General features: G+C 42.7%; 1 protein-coding gene across 1 annotated transcript in view; it reads right to left on the reverse strand.

Annotated features, from left to right (window-relative positions):
* Positions 1-20,904, reverse strand: part of CEP162 (centrosomal protein 162kDa) — a 94,458-nt gene that overhangs the window by 10,815 nt on the left and 62,739 nt on the right. Inside the window, 10 exon segments of the mRNA XM_015427963.1 lie at positions 4,778-4,912; positions 7,424-7,522; positions 8,251-8,392; positions 9,957-10,621; positions 12,206-12,436; positions 13,299-13,403; positions 14,523-14,686; positions 15,619-15,745; positions 18,033-18,138; positions 18,862-18,974. Of these exon segments, the coding sequence (XP_015283449.1) occupies positions 4,778-4,912; positions 7,424-7,522; positions 8,251-8,392; positions 9,957-10,621; positions 12,206-12,436; positions 13,299-13,403; positions 14,523-14,686; positions 15,619-15,745; positions 18,033-18,138; positions 18,862-18,974 (1,887 nt within the window).

Below are 20,904 nucleotides of genomic sequence, written 5' to 3' on the forward strand. Positions count from 1 at the left end.
CAGGCTGGTACTTCAGAAAATAAGGAAAAGAAGGAAAACACATTACGATATCTGCACTTCACTTGCTGATGTGATCCCTGTAGCTCAGTCAATGATTCAGCATTAAACTTTAGGGTAATCAATTAGTTCTTTCTATGTATGAGTCCTGTGCAGACAATATATGTAATACCAGAACACCAACATATATGATTACAGGTTTGGAATGGACTAGAAAGACTTCTACTTGAACCCTAAGCTAAGAGACAGTCATCTATCTATGTACCCCATCCAACATCTTAATTTGCATAATCCAGTTAATAAAAAACTAACAGGCTACATGTAGATCTGTTGAGAGTACACGGAACTCTCAAAGGAAGAGGGATTGCAGGGATTATGACATTAGAACTGGCCTGCCATCAATTGATACGTGACAAACACCCCCCTTCCCAACACCCATCCCATTATAAACTCCTCATATCAAACTAGGGGTTTCTGGAAATGGCAGAGATGTGCAGAATGATAAGCAAGTCTCCTGATCTTCAGAAAACTACCCACTCTCCACATAACTCAGTTATGCAGTTTTCTGCCTCACCTTACCCATTATACATTTCTTTAACACATTTTATTCTCAACAACATTCTCAGCAATCATTCAATAATCCTTGGAATTTCCCAAATTCCATAGCATAGCCAAACACTGCCCCATGCAATGGCCTCCTTCTCAGCTAATCCAATTGAAGAGGTGTAAAATCCCCTTCCCAACCCCATGTTTGGGTAGCTGGTCTTGGATCTAACCTGCCACCCAACAACCTGTTGGACTCTTGAAATTACTGAACATCCCCAGACCTGCTTTTCATCACTTGCTCCAGCACTGGAATCTTGTCTGACTTCTCTTCAGGATCAAGCGCGTATATTTCCTTTTTTCCCTTTATTCCCTTGAAGCATCACTGGCTTGCCTTACTCCTAGTAAATCCCCCTTTTCCAGATTTCCCCCAATAAACAGTAGCTCATAGGAAGGTAGGTTTATGTTAAGATTTTACATTTGTTTATCGTACTGTCCTGTTTTGCAATTCTAGCCATTTGATTTTTCCATTCTGTATCTTCCAAGGAATAAAGATCTTTCTTAATTAAGAGCCATTTTCTCCTGTGTTCTTTTGGAGGCTGCCCCAAATTGGGACCCTGGTATACATAGGCAGAAGATCCCAAAGTTTATTCTCTAGGTGATGCATGTTGTTCTTACATGGGTAAAGGAGGCTTTACTTGTTATAACCTTGTTATATGGGTAATACTTTCTTCACCCATGGCAAGTTCCTGCCCACTGCCCTATAAATGTCCTTAGACTAGGAGGAGGAGAAATCAGTCCCTCACCCAATTCCTCCTCCTTTCCCAGGTGATCTTATAGTCCAGCCTTGCACACAGGCCCATAGCTACCACGGGGCCCACAGGGCCTGGCCCCCAGTGGTCTTTATGGGCCCTGCTCCCCAAGCCTCAACTCCCCCCCCCTGGGCCCCCTCAACCCAATTGCTTGTCAGCCTGTTGGTGAGGAGGACGAGGGTAGTGACTTCAGAGGTGGCAGTGGCACAAGCAGCAGCAGTGGTGAGGCTAGGCTGACAGAGCAGCCCAGGGAGGCAGCGAGAATGAATGGGGGGGAAGCCTCTATCCCGGGCTGCCTGCTACCAGACGCTCGCCATGCTGCCTGCCGGCAGCAGGTAAAGGCAAGGCAAGGTGGGCACCCCCCTTGGCCTAGGCCAGGCACACCCAGCTGCGCTCCGGCGTGCCAAGCCCACACATGGCACCTCTGTGGCCAACCTGGCCGCCATGCACCTCTCCTCTCCCAGCCCCGGAGGGAGTTGAGGGTGGAGGTCAGGCTGCCCCAATGCCACACCACGGGAAGGGGCACTGGAGCTCCTTGGGGAGGGAGGGAACTGGATGCTTTGCAGGGAAAGCCTGCCCTAGTGTGTGTGTGTGGGAAGCTGCAGACACTGGGCATTACCCCCCCTTGCACTGGAGCTTTTAATTAGCTGGAGGCCCCCTCCAAGGCTCCCTTCCCCCAAAATCCCTAGCTATGGGGCTGCTTGAACATTTGGGTTTCTACCACCCAGGGCTCAAATAGGGCAACACAGATAGCATATGCCCAGTGGCCTGCAGGGCAAACCTCATCACACGTCCAAGATCTTGTCTTCTTTTTTTTGTATTAATTTTTTATTTCATACATATAAAACAGACAACATACAAACATAAAAACATAGAAAACTGGGGAAGATTCGTTATGTCATTTCCCCCCATGTTGTCATTTGACCACATAATGTAATTAAAGAATTTGGTTCTTTTATACACCTTGTGATTTTAATGAACACCTTTTGCTCACAGGTATATATATAGGTCTTATTCCTTTTAAGTTCGGCTGAAAGTCTAGGAATTTGATATGTTATGTTCCTCTATTCATTTATAAAACCTTAAACTTGTGTTCTCAAAATCTTATTTGTTATTTCCTCTCAATATTAAGGTTAGGTTATTCATCGCTGCAGTTTCCAGTATTTTACTTATAACTTCTTCCTTTGAAGGAGTTTCACTTCTTCTCCGATATTTAGCATATGCCATATAATATTCTTGCCGCTGTTACAATATGTATAGTAAGGTAAAAATCTTGTTTTTTATATTTCTCTGGTGATATATTCAATAAAAACAATTCTGGTGTATAAGGTACAGTCGTTTTTAACATTTTTGTAAAATCTCCTGTATCCAACTCCAATATTTTTTAGCTTTATCGCAAGTCCACCACGTATGGAAAAATGAACCAACATTATTTTTACATTTCCAACAATCATTTGGTAGGTCAGGATAAAATTTAGCTAGCTTGTCTGGGGTAATATACCATCTACAGAACATTTTGTATATATTTTCCTTATATGAAGTTGCTTTAGTAATCTTAACGTTTGTTTTCCATACACATGACCATTGATCTAACTCAATAATATGACCCAGGTTTTGTGCCCATTTGACCATACAGTTTTTAACTATTTCATCTTGCATTTTGTCCTCTAACATAATTATATACAATTTCTTAATCAATTTATCTTCAGTATATAACAATATCTTATCCATTTCTGTTAAATTTGTGTAAAAACCTAATGGTTTGTCTTTAGCAAATCTCAACTCTATTTGTACCCTTTCCCACCAACCTATATTAATCTCTTGTTCTTTAAGATTTTCTGTTGATTTTAATTCATTTTTATTATCTAACAAGCCCTCATATCTCAGTAACATATATTTTTTTGCTTTCAATCACAAAAGAAAGTAAAATATCTAGGAATAAACATTAAAACAGATGTAGCTCTTTGTTGAAAGACAACTATATGGAACTTATGATAGAAATTAAAAAAGATTTGGAAAAATGGAAAAAACCTACAATTATCCCTGATGGGCAGAATAGCTGCAATAAAGATAAATATCCTCCCAAGATTAATCTTTTTATTTCAAACAATACCAGTTTTTCAGAATCAACAGTGTTTTAAAGAACTTGACAAAGTGATGTCACAATTTATATGGCAGAGCAAAAAACCAAGAATAAAAATGAAGGCGTTACAAGATGCTAAAGAAAGAGCTGGACTTGTGTTATAAGACTGACTTTTATATTATAGAGCAGCAGCACTGATGTGGTTGAAAGAATGGATCACATTAGGAAACACTAGATTATTAACTTAGGAGGGGCATGATCTGCATTTATGTAGTATGGAAAATCAGATACACATAGCTATTTTAAACAACATTTGATCAGGAAATCTTTACTGATGGTATTGGAAAACATTAAAAGACTATTCTATACAAAGGCCCCTGCCACATGGGCCGGAAAATGCGGGGGGTAAGCGTGGCTATTTGCCCTGGGGCAAAATACCACGCGGCTGCGGGATCAGACGTCCCGGTGAGGTCCCGTGGTTTGGGCGGAAGTGCCGATCACACGAGTATCCGCACCTCCACCGAACAAGCCGCCGCCTCTGGGAGAGCCGTGCACAGCCCACTCCGGGCAGGGTCCATGGGCCGCTCACAAGGAGGGGAGGGGGGAGTAACCCGCCAGATCCCCCCTCCCCACCAGTAGCTCACCCGGCCTCCCAGGGACACGCGGCCCGCTCTCCGCCTGGCTGGCTGCTGATGCTCACCCCTATCGCAGCCCCCCATGGCCCTCCCTCGACCCCAACGACGCTGCGCGTCTTTGTGCGCATGCGCTGTTGGGCGCTTCTTGAGGCACGGGGGGGGGAACAACCCGGTGGGCGCCGGAAGCTACGGGAGTCCGGCAGGGACGCGATCAGGCGCCCGCCCTTGGAGGGTAGGCACGGGTCAGCCGCGGGAGCTCTACGCTCCCCAGATATTGCGGTGAGATCACGCCTGGAAAGTCCGCCGATCTTCCGTCTATGCAGTGTGGCTACTGCTCCATGTGACCGCGGCCTAAGACACCCAAATGGCTTTCACCACTGGAAGCTTTTACAAGATCTTGTCTTCTGGGAGACTTCTAGGAGCTGTGTGGGCAATGCCACTCATCAGTACTCTGATCTCCACCAGTTCACCGGCATGACCAGTGCTGCCATTCAGACAACCCAGGCTGCTGCAGTTTCTGAAACAGCCAATTCCACAGACGTTCCAGCTAGCACCAGCTCTGGTCCCACCTGTTCCATTTTGTCACACACACACACAAACACTGATAAATTAAGGGGCCAAGAAAGTCAGATTTTGAAGCTCACTGGGTTGGATCTTGCCAAGCAATAGCAACAATCACCTTTTCAGATAACCATTATTTTATTTACCTGCTGAAGCTCTTGTTCTCTTTGTTCATATCTGGCTTCCAACTGTCTGATCTTCCTGTCCAGGCACACAAAATGTTTCATCTCAGGCCGCTGGCTCTCTTTAGCTTCTCTGAGTTCTTCTAACAATTTTCCCATCTAAAATGTGAGATATTTTATTAATGGTAATAGGCTCTTCTGTGCATGCTCAATCACATCATTGACAACAGGTGCAAGTATACCTGAACAAGGGGTGGTGCCAGCCCTATCTTCCCAAATAAAACTCAATGAACCCAACATTCCTGTTGGAGCAGAAAACAACAAAGTGGGACATAAGAAGGACGTAAGAATAGTCCTGCTACATCAAACCAGTGGTCTTTCTGGTTCAGCATCTTGCTTCATAGAGCGGCCAAGAAGGCCAAATCCTCTGCCTGCTTTTGCCCCTTTAACTGCTATCCAAAGCCAGTCTGTATTCAGCCATTCATGGACCTATCCACTGTGAATTTGCCTAGTCGCCATGGCCCGCCATGAAGTTTTTTCCTTTCTGCTGGAATGTGCTCTGCAGCTGTGTTTCGGTTTTGCTCCTTATCGGCCGGCTGGCCTTGTGCGTTCATTGCTTGGGCGCAAATGTCTCCCACTCTCCCGCTCACCCTTGAACCATTACACAGTTCCCAGCATTTTATATTCATTGCTTATTGGCCTCTGGGTGTCAGGGGGTAATGTATGAACCCACCATATCTGCTACTGCAATTTTGTATGCGTCATTCCTGACTTAAAGTGTCGACTTCACCTTATTCTGATCAATAAAGTTGAATCTGCTTAAGAACCTGCTATTGATACTGAGTCAGTGAAGTACCTGACAGTGGCACAGAATGAGGTGTCAGGAATTTTCTAGGGTATAAAACAAGTCTGTTTGTATCTGCGTACACATTTTCTTTTGCCGTCAAGTCACAGCTGACTTACAGCGACCCTGTAGGGTTTTCAAGGCAAGAGACATTCAGAGGTGGTTTGCCATTGTCTGCCTCTGCATGACAAGCCTGGCATTCCTTGGAGGGCTCCCATCCAAATACTAGTCAGGACTGGCTCTGCTTAGCTTCCGAGATCTGAAGAGATCAGGCTAGCCTGGCCTATCCAGGTCAGGACATCTAGCCAATGATAAATGCATGGGCATATTAATATGTACTTGAGAAGTCATATTAGTCCCACCTTGAGATCTTTAGACACCAGAATCAGGTTTCTAGAGCCCAGGATCCCCACATCCTAATATTACCTTCATTTTTGGTTCACTGAATTATCCAAAAACATTCAGTGCCACAATATCTGATAAAAACAGAACACTGTTGATTGGGCACCCACAGCAACTGGGTCCAAATACGATGGAGGGTGAAGCCATGTGCATTTCAATACATGCCTGCATGTTCATATCAAAAGTGGGGGGATGTGTGTGCGTGTGTCTATTTGTGCATGTACTATTTGTTACAAAGTAATCAGTGATCTACAGACAGGTGAAACTGAGGGTAAAAAGGTCCTTCAATTACACAATTTCAGACTGCAGGAGGAGGACAGCATGCTCAGAACCTCCTACCCCCCCCCCCGCAACCTACCACATACAGAAAAGTAGTGCACCAAGCAAAGGCTTCTAGTCTAGCCATGCTCCCAGCAGATGGGGAGTTTTTGCCATGAGGAACAATTCCAACATGCAATCTTCCACATATAGCCTGAAATGTTACAGTCCCCAAAGTTCTCAATTATTTTTTGTATGTGTTGCCCAGTTTTGCCTAATCCATTTCTGTGCGACTTTTCCCCCCCAAAGCCTTGTCAGACAACTTATAAAGAATGCATCTTTGCAAGATTTAGCTGCCACACTAATTGTAACCTTGCTGTGACAATCTGTCTCTATATATACCTAAGGGACCACCTTTCCCCATATGTTCCCCCAAGAGCACTGAGATCCTGGTTCCCCCTGGCCCTAGGGATGCTAAGTTAACAGCAACAAGAACCAGGGCGTTCTCCCTAGCTGCACTGACACTATGGAACAAGCTCCCAACTGAAATTCGAGCTCTGTGGGATCTTCAACAATTCCGTAGAGCGGTGAAGACCGAGCTGTTCCGACAAGCGTTCTAATAGCCCTGGCCACACTGGCCGTTCCACATAAGCACTAGCACTTTATACGGATGGCTGCCAAATCTCAAATGGTTGTATTTACGGTAATGTTTTATGGTTTTATGGTATGGTATTGTATTAGTTGTGATAACTGGTTTTAATTGTATACTGGTATTAATTATTTGTAAGCCACCCTGAGCCGCCTTGGCGGGAGGCGGGGTAAAAGTTTGAAAAATAAATAAATTAAATAAATAAATAGTAAGATTGGCTGGCACATGACACAGCCCTCATGGGTTTGGCTTCCTCCTGGAGCCTCCTCGCCATGCCCCTGGCATTCCGTGAGGGAAGGGGCAAGATATAAATAGAAGTAAATAAGCTGCTTTTCAAGCCATTTTTCAAAATTAACACAGGACTTTTGTGCATTGGTCAGGCATATTACTAGCATTCACCTGATGTGAGTTACAAAGCACTACACATGACATTGAGAATAAAACGTAAACACAAATGGTGCCATTTCAGAATTAAATTACGAAAATTGCTTTGAAATACTCTGCATTTCCCACTTACTTCCTTCTGAAGAATTTCCTCTCGCATCTGTGATACTTTAAGAGCTTCTTGATCTCTCCGCAACTCATGGAGTTGCTGCTGAAGATGTTTTATCAAGACCTAAAGAAAGATTTAATCATTCTCAATTAAACTCATTGTTTGAACAGTTCACCTGAAAGCCTCTCCTGAATCTTTCTAAGAAGTACTACAGTACTTCATAAAAGATGTTCCATATTACTAAATCTGAAGACAAAAAGTTGCATTAAAATGGTAGCGCTATAACGGTAATGATGACTCCCATCTCTATGGAGGAGCAGGAGTTATGTATTTATTTACTGGACTTGCATCTTCATTTGCAGGCAGCAGACTATTAACTCACACATGTGCATGGGCAGCTGGCTTCCATCACAGACTGTACTTAGTACTGCATTAAATTCAATTTAGAGGCGAGACATGCAGGTAAAAAAATGAAGCTAATTCTGCAAAATGTTTAACACTGGAGGAAAAGGGGCCCTCAGATCCCATGTCAGCATTTGGCAACCGCTTAGAAGGGGCAGCTGCTGAGGACTGGGACTTCCAGTGATGCCCACTGCTGCCGCTATCCCCCTGCTTGCCCTTCCTTGTGAGCCCTCCCGCCACCCACGTTCCTGGCCGCACATACTACCCAGTATTAACAAGGAAAGGGGTTGCAAGTGGTAAATGGCACTCAGCTGCAGGGGATGGTGTATGAGTGCTGGGAGGGCTGGATGGACAGGAGCACTGTGCCCAGAGCCCACCAAACCCTGGAACCGGCCCTGGTTGCCATACAGTCTTTTGAAGCACTGTGGTAGACAGCTGGTATATGTTACCTCCTGCGTTGAAATTTTACTGTTTAACTGAGCTACTTTGGAAGTAGAATGTTCCACAGCGTGCTGACGAAGAATCTTCTCCATCTCTTTCTGATGTGATGCTTTAAGGGCTGCAATGTATTCTTCTGAGTCTTCCTTTGACCTGTAAAGGTAATTATCTTTTATACTTACCTGAAACCTCAAAGAACTAAATCATGCAATCCAAATCTGCATGATTTACATCTGCCTGTATTTTAATTTCTGTCAATTCAGAAATGTTTTATTTCTGTCACTTCAAGAGCAGATTTTCCTTCTGATGCCAGTTCTTGATGTACAACAGTCTGTAGTGCTTGTGGCACTTTCCCATTTGCCCCATTCTGACATTGGTCAAATTGAATAATAAAAAAAAAAGAGGTGATGCAGAGCTTTGCAAAAGCCTCATGAACAAAATGCCACAAGGCATGAAAGGCTGCACTGAGGAATAGGAATTGAATGACATTATTCCATCTTGCTCTTCTGCTGTTGTAGTCTCTGCTAACACAAGAGGCTCCACTGGCGCAAGAGGGAAGTGTGTGTGGGGGGTCATGTTGCCCAATTGCCCTCTTCATTGCAGACCACTGTGCCCTGTAGCATTTTGTCCTTGAGGCTCCTACAATTCCAAACAATTATCTGGAGACAAGCAGGAAAGATCTGCTGTCTGCTCACAGTTTGTAGGATCAAAACCCAAACTCCACTCTAACCCCCATATGGAAATGAAGGAAGAGATGCAAATCCTGAAGGAGAGGTCAATTTCAGTCTCTCATGAGAATGTTAGGAACATTACACACACCTTTCCCACCATGGAGCAAACAGTAGCACAGCGCTGGGGTGCAATTTTGATCAGAAAAGTAGTGTGAGGTGATAGAATGCCTTGGAAGCTTGTATTGGTTCCCTTCCTTGAATGCTTGAATTCCCTTCCTTGAATGTTCCTTGGCAACAGTGATCCACACAATGGTCACCTCGAGATTAGAGTACTGTAATGCTCTCTACATGGGGCTGCCCTTGTCCCAAATCTGGAAGCTGCAGCTGCTTCAAAATGCTACGGCCAGGCTGTTGATGGGTCTCTCTATGTGGGACCACATCCAGCCTGTGCTGAAACCATTGCACTGGCTGCCAATAGCATACCGGATTCGCTTCAAGGTGCTGGTTTTGACCTTTAAAGCCCTTTATGGACAGGGTCTGGCATACCCAGAGAGCACTGCATTCAGGGGCCCAAGACCGGCTGGCCCTCCCTACTTTATTGCATCTCTCTATGAGCCTAGTCTGGCAGCAAAGTTCGCCACAACTTTTTGCATATGTAACTGTATTTAGAGTTGGGATGGAAATTAAATTAGGCCTAGGATCTCAGAATTAGCAGGTTTTTGGTTTAAGGCTGTTGGTATGTCTCAATCTTCAAGACACAGTGAGAAATGCAGCTCCCTCTTCACATCCCACCAGCATACCAGAGGACATGTGGAAGGATTTCCCATTCATATTAAGGACAGTGTGAGCTCTATGTAGATGCATGGACAGCTGCTCCTGACATTGCTGCACACAGAGAAGCCCTGACCGTAGGGAACTGCTGCACTCACTTCAAAAAACTCATGGGGCTACAGATCATGTCCATTGCTTGCCACTTATTAGCATCCTGGACTAAGGGGTGACTTTTGTTTAAAGCATTTCAGTTGTTTGATGATATATCAAATTACCTCCGTATGACACTTTCAGAATTTGCTAGTCCTGCTTCAGATTTTGCTCTTTGTTGGCTTAGTTCCAAGGTCATTTTTTCCAGCTCATTTTTCAGCTGGGCATTTTCTTGCAGGACCTCTGAGATATGAGAATCAGCAAAGGCACTGGGCTGATATATCTTATCATCAAGAGTGCCAGGGAAGAACTCTCCGTTTCCAGTGTCCTTCGAGTCAAAAATCACTTTTTTCACATTTCCTGAAGGCTTTTCTTTACTGGCAATTTGGCCACCTGAATCCTTATGGGAGAGCATAATCCTCCTTTCCTTCTGCAGTCTCTCAACAGTTCTTGTAAGGTCTTGTATCTCTCTGTTTTTAGCAACCAGGTCTTGGTTTAGTCTCACCCACTTGGCCTTTGCATGAGCCTGCTCCACCTGGAACTCCAGTGATTGTATGTCTGCATCCTCTGTTACTTTCTTCTGAAGCTCCATCTGAGCAATCTGATTACTAAGGGAATCGATTTCTGCTTGAAGGTTTTTTACTGTAATCTGGTGGGCCTTGTTCACGCTATGAAGTTCTTCCTCCAGTGCTGCCAAGCTGCCTGTTCTGTCTTGAAGCTCCTGAGGGTCATCCTGCAGCTTATATGCCAGTAGCTGTTCAAGCTCATTAACCCTTTTCTCATACTGATGCTGAAAAGGCAGATAATATAAAGTGAAGGTTTTCATCATGCCACATAAATGTCTCGCCAAGTATAAGCAATCCAAAATGTATTCATCTAGTTAATCACATGCTTCAAGAGGTCTTGTTTTGAACACAAAAGGACTGGTTCTCTCTGTTTTTGTATTTTAGAACTCAGTTTTTTATCTGAAACTTTGTTTTAAATAGGCCAAAATATATGAGAGATCACAATAACTATGTTTTACATCTTTCTTGTCCACCTTGAAAATGGTGTATCAAAATGTGCATACCATGTTTTGTTTCTTTATCTCAATATGCAGGGGTGTCACTGAACACATAAAAAAAAAGCTGAACATGTAAATTAAACCAGACCTCAGACTTTCCTTGACCAATTATGGCTAATGACAATAAACACGGCTTTTGAAAAGGCAGCTTACTTTTAATACGAAGAGAACTTACAATAATATCAGCCATACAAGTGCTGAAGAAAACAGTTCAAGCCAATAATACTTGGTAGGGGGCAATGGAGTGAATCTTTTCCCCTGTACAATTACTGAGTACTTCCATTAACATTTTCACAGTTTGAACTTCCTGTCTAGTCTCCCCTCTTTATAGTCATTTGCAAGCTGAAAGAATTTCACCTTCTTGCTGAGCTTGTATACAATCCACTGAACACTGTTCCTAAAGTAATCCTTGGGACAGAAGTGGTGCTTGGATGATCCCATCATCCTGCTGTTTTCTTTCTGTTTCACAATAAGCGGTAATTTACATGGAGGACTCAGTAACCGCTTCTACATGGAGATGATCTGTTGTGTGGCTCTTATTTCCGCTGCTGCAAATGCAGAGGCATATGCAGTGGCAATGGGGAGTCCACAGAACAGTTTTGGCAAGTTGACCAACAGCAAATGATCTGAACAGTGACAGTTTGTTCTAAGGCAGAGACACTGTATACAGACTGATAAGGGGTACAACAACAATGAACAAAATCTTGCATGACAAAGACTTCTCTACTCATGAAAAATCATTTAAGAAAAGCTGCCCTTGATTGAGAAAGACCATACATTGTCACCAGCCTTCTGTTTGCATTACCCATAGAGATGCGCCTCTCCTTTTTACTACAGCAATCCTAAACAGAATCCTACTCTGATCAATTCAATGGAAATTAATCCCAAGAAAAGTGTTCTCAGGAATGCATCATATGATGACCATCCAAGTCCTAACAAATGGGTTGGATGCCTCTTCTGAAGTAATAAGCACATGAATACACATTGGAGGCTATTGGGTGCTATGGATGGTGAATGCAGTTGGACTGGTGTAATGAGGTAGATTCAGTGGGGCATTTTTGCAGATGGCAAGGACTTCTATCCATGGAGCGTGACTATTGTGGCTCACCCCCAGCCAGCAGTCTGAAATAACTCCTGAACTCCTGCTCCTGGGAGAGACATGACCGCCCATGAGTGGGGTCTTACTCTAGAATCAGCAACCACTTGGAAGTTCTTAGTTGGGGGGGGGGGGGGAGACTTCCTGGCTTCTGCAGCATAAGGATGCTTTTGGATCCCAGCCATAGCAAACTTGCTGGAAAAAAACCAAGTTACCTTTATTTTTTGAAACTGCTGTTCCATAGTTCGGAGACTTTTCTTACAATCATCATCTTTACCCTCAAGTTCTGCTTCTAACTTTTTAATTCTTCTTTCAAGAAAATCAACGGTGTTGGTTTTTGATGACGCATCACCACCTCCATCAGAACTCGCTGTGGCAGCAGCATAGATCAAAGCTGGCAAAGAATTTGGATGTCTTCTTTTCAGAATCCCTTCCATTTCCTTAACCTTTTAAAAAGCAGACCAAGAGTTTAAAAAATCAGCAATGGCAACAAACTTCGATTAGGTTAGAAATTCCTTACTGAACAGTTTTGAAGGAAACTACTTTGAAAGTAATGAAGATCAAACATTTCAAAAAGGGCATTTTTAAGTGGAAGAGAAAACTCTGGTCTTGATTAAGACTTAAATGAATAGAATCAACCCTGCTGATTCAGTCTCGTTTAGGAGCTTCACACTTGTCTCTTAAGCTTTTTGGTGTCTAGCAGAAATATCATGGTAAATTAAAAGCATGACCACTAAAAAAATGGGGCTGAGATCAGAAGAGCTACATAAGGTACTCTCGAGGGCTTAGGCATACCCAATTCATTTTTTACTTTTTCTCCCTCTCAGTGGCAAAGATACCCCTGAGACATGTCACAAATTGCTTTGGAAAGTCCCTTCAGTTTCAAATGCAGTTTGGATGTTTGCTGCTGATTGAGAAACTTGAGCCTAAAGGGCATATTTTATGTACTTGTTTAATAAAAAACAGTTTATTTAGGAATGAAATATATCAAATTTTTGGCAGAGATATTGTTACAGACCAGTTCTCAAGTTCCCATTAGAGCTCAGCACCCAAATACTCCTCACCTTTCTGGAGGTGGGCAACCGCCTTTGGATACAATGCTCTAATGAAAAGAAAATATTCCCCAGAGAAAGTTAATCTTCAGTATGCTGATGAGCAGCCCCCCCCCCGCATTCTCATTTAACCAGTCCTTTGTGTTGAACTTGCAGCATAATTGCCTCAAAGAACCACAACTGCATTGTTAATGTGATGCTTACTGGATTTCACAGCAAATCTGAAACCATCGAGGAAGAATGACTTTTTACATGCCTGTCGTTCAAGGTCTTGAATTCTTTTGGCATCTGCTGCCCTGTCCTTCAGTCCTTTCTTCTGTTGTGTCAACTGATTCCCAGCTTCCATTCTAAGCTGATCAACCTATGCAATACATGCAGACATATACTGATTGGGAGGTGCATGAAATACATGCATTTTGTTACTAGCACAACACAAGAACTCCTGCAAGGCGTATTTTTGCAATTAAAAGGCATTTCCTTATCAGAACAGGAGAAAGAAAATATAAAGTCAGTAACCACAGCATGTATGAAAAAAAAGCCTACCAAGCTATTAGACAAACTGGTTATTTAAACTGCAGGAGCAAATCAATTCCCAACATGGCAAATTAAGGGTATTTTTCCAATGTAGGAGTGCCATTTTCTGTGTTCACAATGTCAAAAAAAAATCACACACCACCTGCAGCGGAAAGAGTTCAAATAAACTAAAGCATGAATGGTGATCATGCAAAGAACACCCCTTGATCCAACATGAAACTAGAGGGATGCAGCCCCCGCTGAACAGGGTCAAACTATGGGTCTGAGTCTGAACAAATCCTGGTTTTGGCTACTGTATAACAGGTAGAACTAAAGTCTAAAATGTGAACTGAACAGCTGAGTGTCAGGACTCAAGTCCAGAGCAGGACTTGAACTAGAGATTGGAGTACTATCAGGCAGGCAGGCATTCAGCCCTGGAGCCTCCCTTAATCACACCAATCAGCTAAGTGATAACAGTTAGGTAACATATCCTGATTCCCATGAAAGCTTCTGGGTCACGCTTACTTGCCAGTTTGAGCAGTCATGAGTTTATGAAGTGAACTGACTGCAGTTTTAATTGCCTAGACCAGATATATTTTGATCATGATGGGTAGCCGTGTTTGTAGCAGTAAAAAAGAGCAAGAGACCAGTAGCAGCTTAAAGACTAAAAAAAAATTGTGGCAGGGTATGAGCTTTTGTGAGTCACTGCTAAGGTGCTACTCTTGGTCTTTTCTACAGATATATTTTGGTTTTGCCATACAGATGCAAAGGTAGAGTGATCTCACCCTCTGCATTTATAGAGAGAAACTGTTAATGTAATGCAGAAAGTTGAGGAGGTGTTCTCTAGAACAAGAAACTAATAAGTCTGCTCTAGTTGCCTATAAATAGCCTTTGTCATATTCCTTTCTTGGCCTTTGACTTGTTCTGCCCTTAACTGCAATGGATAAAAGTTTGATACTATAGTCACCTCTTGTTTCAGTTTATCAATTTCTATTTTTGCTCCTCTTAGACGAGCTGCATCTTTATCCAGTAGCTCCTGATTTTCTGCATACCACTGAAGCCTTTTCTGTAATCGTCCAATTTCCTCTTTGTAGGATTCTTCCATAATCCTCATCTCACATGATTTTGCATCTAGGAGGTAAAATATCAGGTATTTGTGATAAAGCACAGGTATGTTGTGGACATGCTATCATTTTTCCTCTCCAGTTACTTCTAACAATTGAGGCAAGTTAATTTTCAGAACTTAAGGCTTTATACCCAGCATTCATTATAGCAGAGTTTAAAAATCAACTATCAAGTACGAAAATAAGAACAAAAGCAGCAGCCAAGCTCTTATGGGAAAAAAATCTTCATTTTAGAATACAGTAATTAGACCTATTTGTTCTGGTGAGGTATGAGTGATGGGCACGAACCAGCTCACAAGACAAAATTCGGCATGAACTTGGTCAAGTTTTTAAACCTAGCAGTGGAGCGGCATGGGGTCCACCAGTCTGCTGTTAGATTTAAATGGCTGGCAGCCATTTAAACCTAAAAGCTCAGCAGGTCCATTGCTCAGCTGTTAGATTTAAATGGCTGTGATCCATTTAACCCTTTGGTTTTGCTTCCCCCCCCCTCTTTGAAGCAGCAGGGAGCAAAACCAAATAGTTAAATGTCTACCAGCCATTTAACCCTTCCCTGGTGATCCCCATCCCCTTTGTCTTGGCCATGGCTTGCTGTGGCCAGGAGAAAGGGGGAAAGGAAGTCATTTCCCAGGCAATTCCTCCTTTCTCCTGGCTCCACCAATCCGTGGCTGGGAAAAACATGGAAGGGAAGTCCCTTCCAAGGTGGCAAGCTGCAGTCGCGAGAAAGGGGGAACCAAACTTGCCAGACTGGTTCGGGAGGGGTCCGTTTGGGTTGGTTTCGTGTTCGGTTCATGGGCCGCCCTGAACTTCAAACTGACCTGTCCCTTTTATGCTTGTGCCCATCCCTAGTATTTTGTATTTTACTAAAAAAACTGAAAGTATAAGTGGAGAACAATCTTATTATCAAACCAAATAATTGCCTCTTTGAAAGTAGGACTTTACCTGAAGTAGCAGCAATCTGAGCTCTTGCCAAATCTCGCTCTTTCTTTGCTTGTTCCAAATCTACTTCAAGGGCTTGTTTGTCTTGCTTTAGCCGCTTTCTTTCTTCAAGCAAATTAGTCTCTGCTGCCTTCATTTCCCACCCCAAAGAACCAAGGGATGCAAAAACATAAGACATGTGGGTACGACTTGTTCTGAGCAACTGAACATCACATATGCCTGAATACAGTAACAGATTTCTGTGTGTTACTAGGGTATGCACCACCCACTGCATAGTGACTGTCATGATCTGGGCCTTACCACCAGAGGCCTACTAGGCCCATGGAGCCTGGCTAGCAGTAGGTGAGGCTGGGCCTACAACTCCCAGAAGCCCCTGAGAGGTTTTGGAGCCAAAATTGACCAATAGGGAAGAAGAGGGCTGGGGAACAAAAGGGCTGGTGCCAGAGCAGAAGCTGTTCTTTTTCACAGAGGGCAGAGCCAGAAGGAAGGCTGCTGCAGGGGAGAAACCCTCATCCTGAGGGAAGGGTGAGTAGTCTAGTGCCACTGCAGATAGTGAGCTAGGGACAGTATATATTTAGACGCGTTAGGGCATTTGATTTCTTTTCTTTTCACCCACTTACTATTATTATTCTGCACCTTGTTGTTTGACCTCCTATAAAATAAACCTTTTCCTTGTTTCACTCTGCCTGGTCCTTATGCCTGTTATTCGGCCAAAAGGGAGGTCTGAAGGTCTTGGGAGGGTGCTCTGGGCTTTCTCAAGGGAACCTAAATCCAGAGTGGTGGCAGCGTCAGGTGACACCCCACCTGAGTCATGACAGTGACATATATTTATTCATATTTAAAATATTTATATCCAACCTTTTCTATTTAGCCCGAGGCAGCTCCCAAACATGGACATGAGACTAAGGGCACACAATGTAATACAAAATTACAATGTAGAAATAACATCCCTCCAGAGAAACAACCAATAAATAAATCCCCATCAGAAAGAGTCAGTATGTATCAGACTTAAAATATAAGCCCTTTAGGAAAGGAACTTTGAAAAAGAATGGTCTCACAAGCCTTAGGGAGAACCATTAATGGTGGTGCACTGAAGTGCTCTCTAGGAGATTGTTCCACAGAATAGAGGCAGCAACTGAAAAATCCCAAGGATGAACAGAGGCAGAAGGGACCATGCTAAGGGTGGGGGAGAGAAAATGAGAGAAAGAACTTTAATTGGTTCATGTTGTTACAGGAAAGGACACTCCTTCACACATGTAGGTCCCAGGTTGTGAAAGGTTTTAAAGTTTAAAACTGCCATCCTTAAGCAGAAACCTTAAAATTGTTGTACCATACACAAAGCAGCAAGGCCCCTAAAAAAGGCAACAGATTCTGTACTAGCTGCAGTTTCCAAGTTGTCTTCACAGGAAGCTCCATGTAACAAGCATTGTATTAACCTAGTCTAGAGGTTACAGAAGCATGGGTCAATGTGGACAGATCAGCATAGTCTAGAAGGGAGAAAACTTTATCTACATCCAGAACCTACGTGTCTGCACATATACCTGAGAAAGAGCCAATGTAGAGTTAGGGTACAGGAAACCCAGATTCAAAGAACTCTGAGGTTTGTTGTCTGGCCTTGGGGCAAGTCATTATCTGTCTACTTATCTCATGCGACTGTTGTAACTGGGCCTTGGAGGGAAGAGAGACTTCACGCTATTTGGGAGTGAGTGGACAAGTTTAGACTTGGGGGATTGATCACTGGGGCTGTGAAGACAACCAGCTCTCTGTCCCTACCTGACCTGTAAGAACACTGAGCATGGAAGAACTTGCTCAAGGGAGGAGTGCAGTAGTTGTACTGCACTCCCATTTTGTTGTTTGTGACACTGGATGTATTTTACATGGGTGACTGCCATCCCTGCACCAGAAACCTATGGGACTTTATCATTCTGAACTTTCTGTGCTTAACAAGCAGAGTCCAAGCTCTGCCTGTACATGGGCCTCACAACCCACAATGAATGTGCTTCATGGGGATTTTTCATTGGGCATAGTGTTCCTCAGTTATGTTGGACTAAGGATTGCCAGCTGGCCTGGAGAAAATGTCCTGTCCCTTTAACAGAGGCTTTAAGTGTGTGGAAATGGAGGTAAATGTCATCATCTGGTAAATTAATATTCTGTTCAAGGGACAGGACATTTTCCCCAGGAAGTTGACAACCCTAGCTGGATCACAGCAGTATCTTCTAATGTACTGAGACTATTATGTTTTTCAATGGACAAAGGAAAAAAAAAAACTCTTCCTGCCCCCAAAGGGCTTTCATTCAATAAAGAGACCACACTAGTAACATTCAAGACTACATATCAGAAATCAAAATTTTATTAAAAAAAAAAATGAAAAAATATTTAAGTGGTTAACATTTCAATAAACTACCAAAGCCACTTACCTTAGCTGCTCGAAGTTCCAAAATCAAATCTGTGAAGCTCTGATTGCCTGTTGGTTCAGAATTCTGCACTCCATGAGATAAAAGATTATTTTTATCCAGTTGTTCTCTAATTCAATTTAAAAAGAAACAGAATTGGTGATTTTTGTATATGCTTTACTATCCCTATAACTGAACCGGATATTCATGGTCCTTGTTCTCCCTAAGCCTAGTAAAACATTCTTTGTGAAGGTCATACAATGGCTCCAGAATGGCTTACTTATGCTGTATCTTTTTAGCCACAAGAGGGTTTCTGAATCAGTTTCACTAAGATTTGTATGGTCTGCATTTTTAAGAGCAACCTTAGTTTGAATATAGTGAAATCAATAAGGTGCTTGATATTAATTTTCTTACTCACTCTCCATAAAATATATTCAACAAAACAATTTACTTCAAACATATTAATAATATAAGTCTGTTAATTATATTTTGCAAAGAAACTCAAAACTTAGATCCTTGAGGTTAATGGAGCAGTGTCCCTAATATACATTCTGATGTCAATATTTATTTGATAATCTTAGCTGGAATCCATATTTTTAGCCACCCAACCAATTTTTTTCCAGTTTTGAATGGGTCACATACAGGTGACAGATCATGTGTACAAGTTATATTATTATACTATCTCAGGTAATTGATTGATTGATTTCGGAGAAGTATGCTCAAGCAATGGACTTTTAACTCTGGCTGGAGTATTTCCAAGTCAGATTAGAGACTGCCTCAAAAAATCTTTCTATTTATTTCTGATCTAACCCAAGATCATGATGGATTTTGAGCAGATATTTAAATAACTCACCTTAAGGATGCTAGTTCAGTCATCAAACGCTGATTTTCTTTAAACATGTTTCCCTCATTTTTCTTGTTATTTATCTGCAGCTCTTTCACTTGCTGGTATAATCTTTCATTTTCCTCAATTAAAAAATCAAGAATAATTGTCCTTAACAGCCATATATTTGTAAGCAAGGGTGTATATTACTTACAAATGAATACATTCAGCCACACTGTATTAACTTAGATTTAGAAGATATTCCAGCCACAAGGGTGTAAATTTTTCAGAAGCTTTTACATGTTTGTATGATACCATCTCATATGCCATGGGACAACCAACCTTTTTAAAAATAGGATCTACTTCTGAGTAATGAAAATGATCCTGAGTTATTCCCCCTGTCCCACTGGTGTTTTTGCTCTGTCCTAGAAACAAAACATTGACTAGGAACAGCACCAGCAATGAAGCCATCAGCTCAGCAGAAGATCTTATGAAATGAAATCTTTTTAAAAGCCTATAGCAGATCTTTAATTTTCCCTGGGTTTCCTAGGGGATGCAGGAATTATGCTACAACAGCTGGTGAGCTACCAATAAGAGACCTGTGCCACAGATTGTGCCAATCATTATTATCATGTATACCTGGAAATTATACATATTACTTATGCAGTCAACACTTGCAATGCTACCCTAAGCAGAATTACACCCTTCAAAAGACTTAAGAGGCTATAACTTTGCTTAGGCCCATTTCTAACTTTTTCCAGTGCACCTATGCATGCAGGCACTCACTAAACCTTCATACAGTACTCTTGTTTATGAATAAATGTCTTGCAACACCCCTCATTTGAGCAATTGTTCTGCTTCTCCCCCATCAACAGTTTCTTTATTCCATCCATATTCTTTCAGTATTTTACCAATTTCTGTTAATTTCCTTTTCATCTAGGAATGAAGGGGTGTTCCTGATCTTTCCCAACCCAGCTTCTTTACAATCCAGATTGCCTGATTTCAATTTATTTGTGCACATCACACAGAATTTACTTGAAGGAGAAAAGTTGCCTAATTGTAAAAATGTCTGGGTCTGCGAATACGTTGCTTAGGAAAGTAAGCTTTAACTACTCCCCCCACTCCACCCCATAGCGCTAATGGAGCAGAACATATGGAAAATGTGTCAACAGAGTGCAAAAGAACAGTTCTAATACCGTATTCTCTATGGCTCTTTCCACACATTCTATGCACATCCATGGGAATTTTTGTTGTTGTTCAGTCGCACAGTTGAGTCCGACTCTTAGCGACCCCATGGACAGCCACTTTGCTTTCTTGCATTTCTGTTTCTTTGGGATGGTGCTGATTACAATGTCACGAACCTCCATCCATAGTTCTTCAGGCACTATGTCTATCAAATCTAGCCCCTTAAACCTGTTCTTCACCTCCACTGTATATTCATCAGGGATGTGATCTAGGTCAATGTGAACGGCTTAGTGGTTTCCCCAACTTTCTTCAGTTTAATTCCTGTGACATTATTTTAAGAAAAGTTCCATGAACACAGATAACAGACTAGTCACACAGACAACAGTTTTATTGTATTAACTTGCAGGGCAGTGCAGATGGATTCTCCTGCCTGGAGATTGGGAACCCAAAGGTATTTGTGTGCTAACAGCATGAGAAGTCTGGTGATTGCTACGCAGTCAGTGTGACCTTGAGGAGGGGAAGGAACTGATAAAGACAGGTTGCTTACCTGTAACTGGTGATCTTCGAGTGGTCATCTGTGCATTCACACCCTTGCATCACACCCTTGGGAATACTGCGCCTGCGCTGAACCTTCTCGGTACCGGTAGCTAGCAAAAGGGATTTTCGCGCCTCTCCCAGGTCACGCGCCGGCTCCACTGCGCATGACCAAGGAGGGGCACGCAGATCCCGCCAGTTCCTTCTGACCGCCGCCCAACAGCCTTCAAAGAAACAAGATGAAGGGCCGAGAGCAGAGGGGAAGGAGGGCGGGTGGTGTGAATGCACAGATGACCACTCGAAGATCACCAGTTACAGGTAAGCAACCTGTCTATCTTCTTCGTGGTCTCTGTG

Source organism: Gekko japonicus, unplaced genomic scaffold (assembly GCF_001447785.1).
Source record: "Gekko japonicus isolate JY-2015 unplaced genomic scaffold, Gekko_japonicus_V1.1 scaffold874, whole genome shotgun sequence".
Lineage (NCBI taxonomy): Eukaryota > Metazoa > Chordata > Lepidosauria > Squamata > Gekkonidae > Gekko > Gekko japonicus.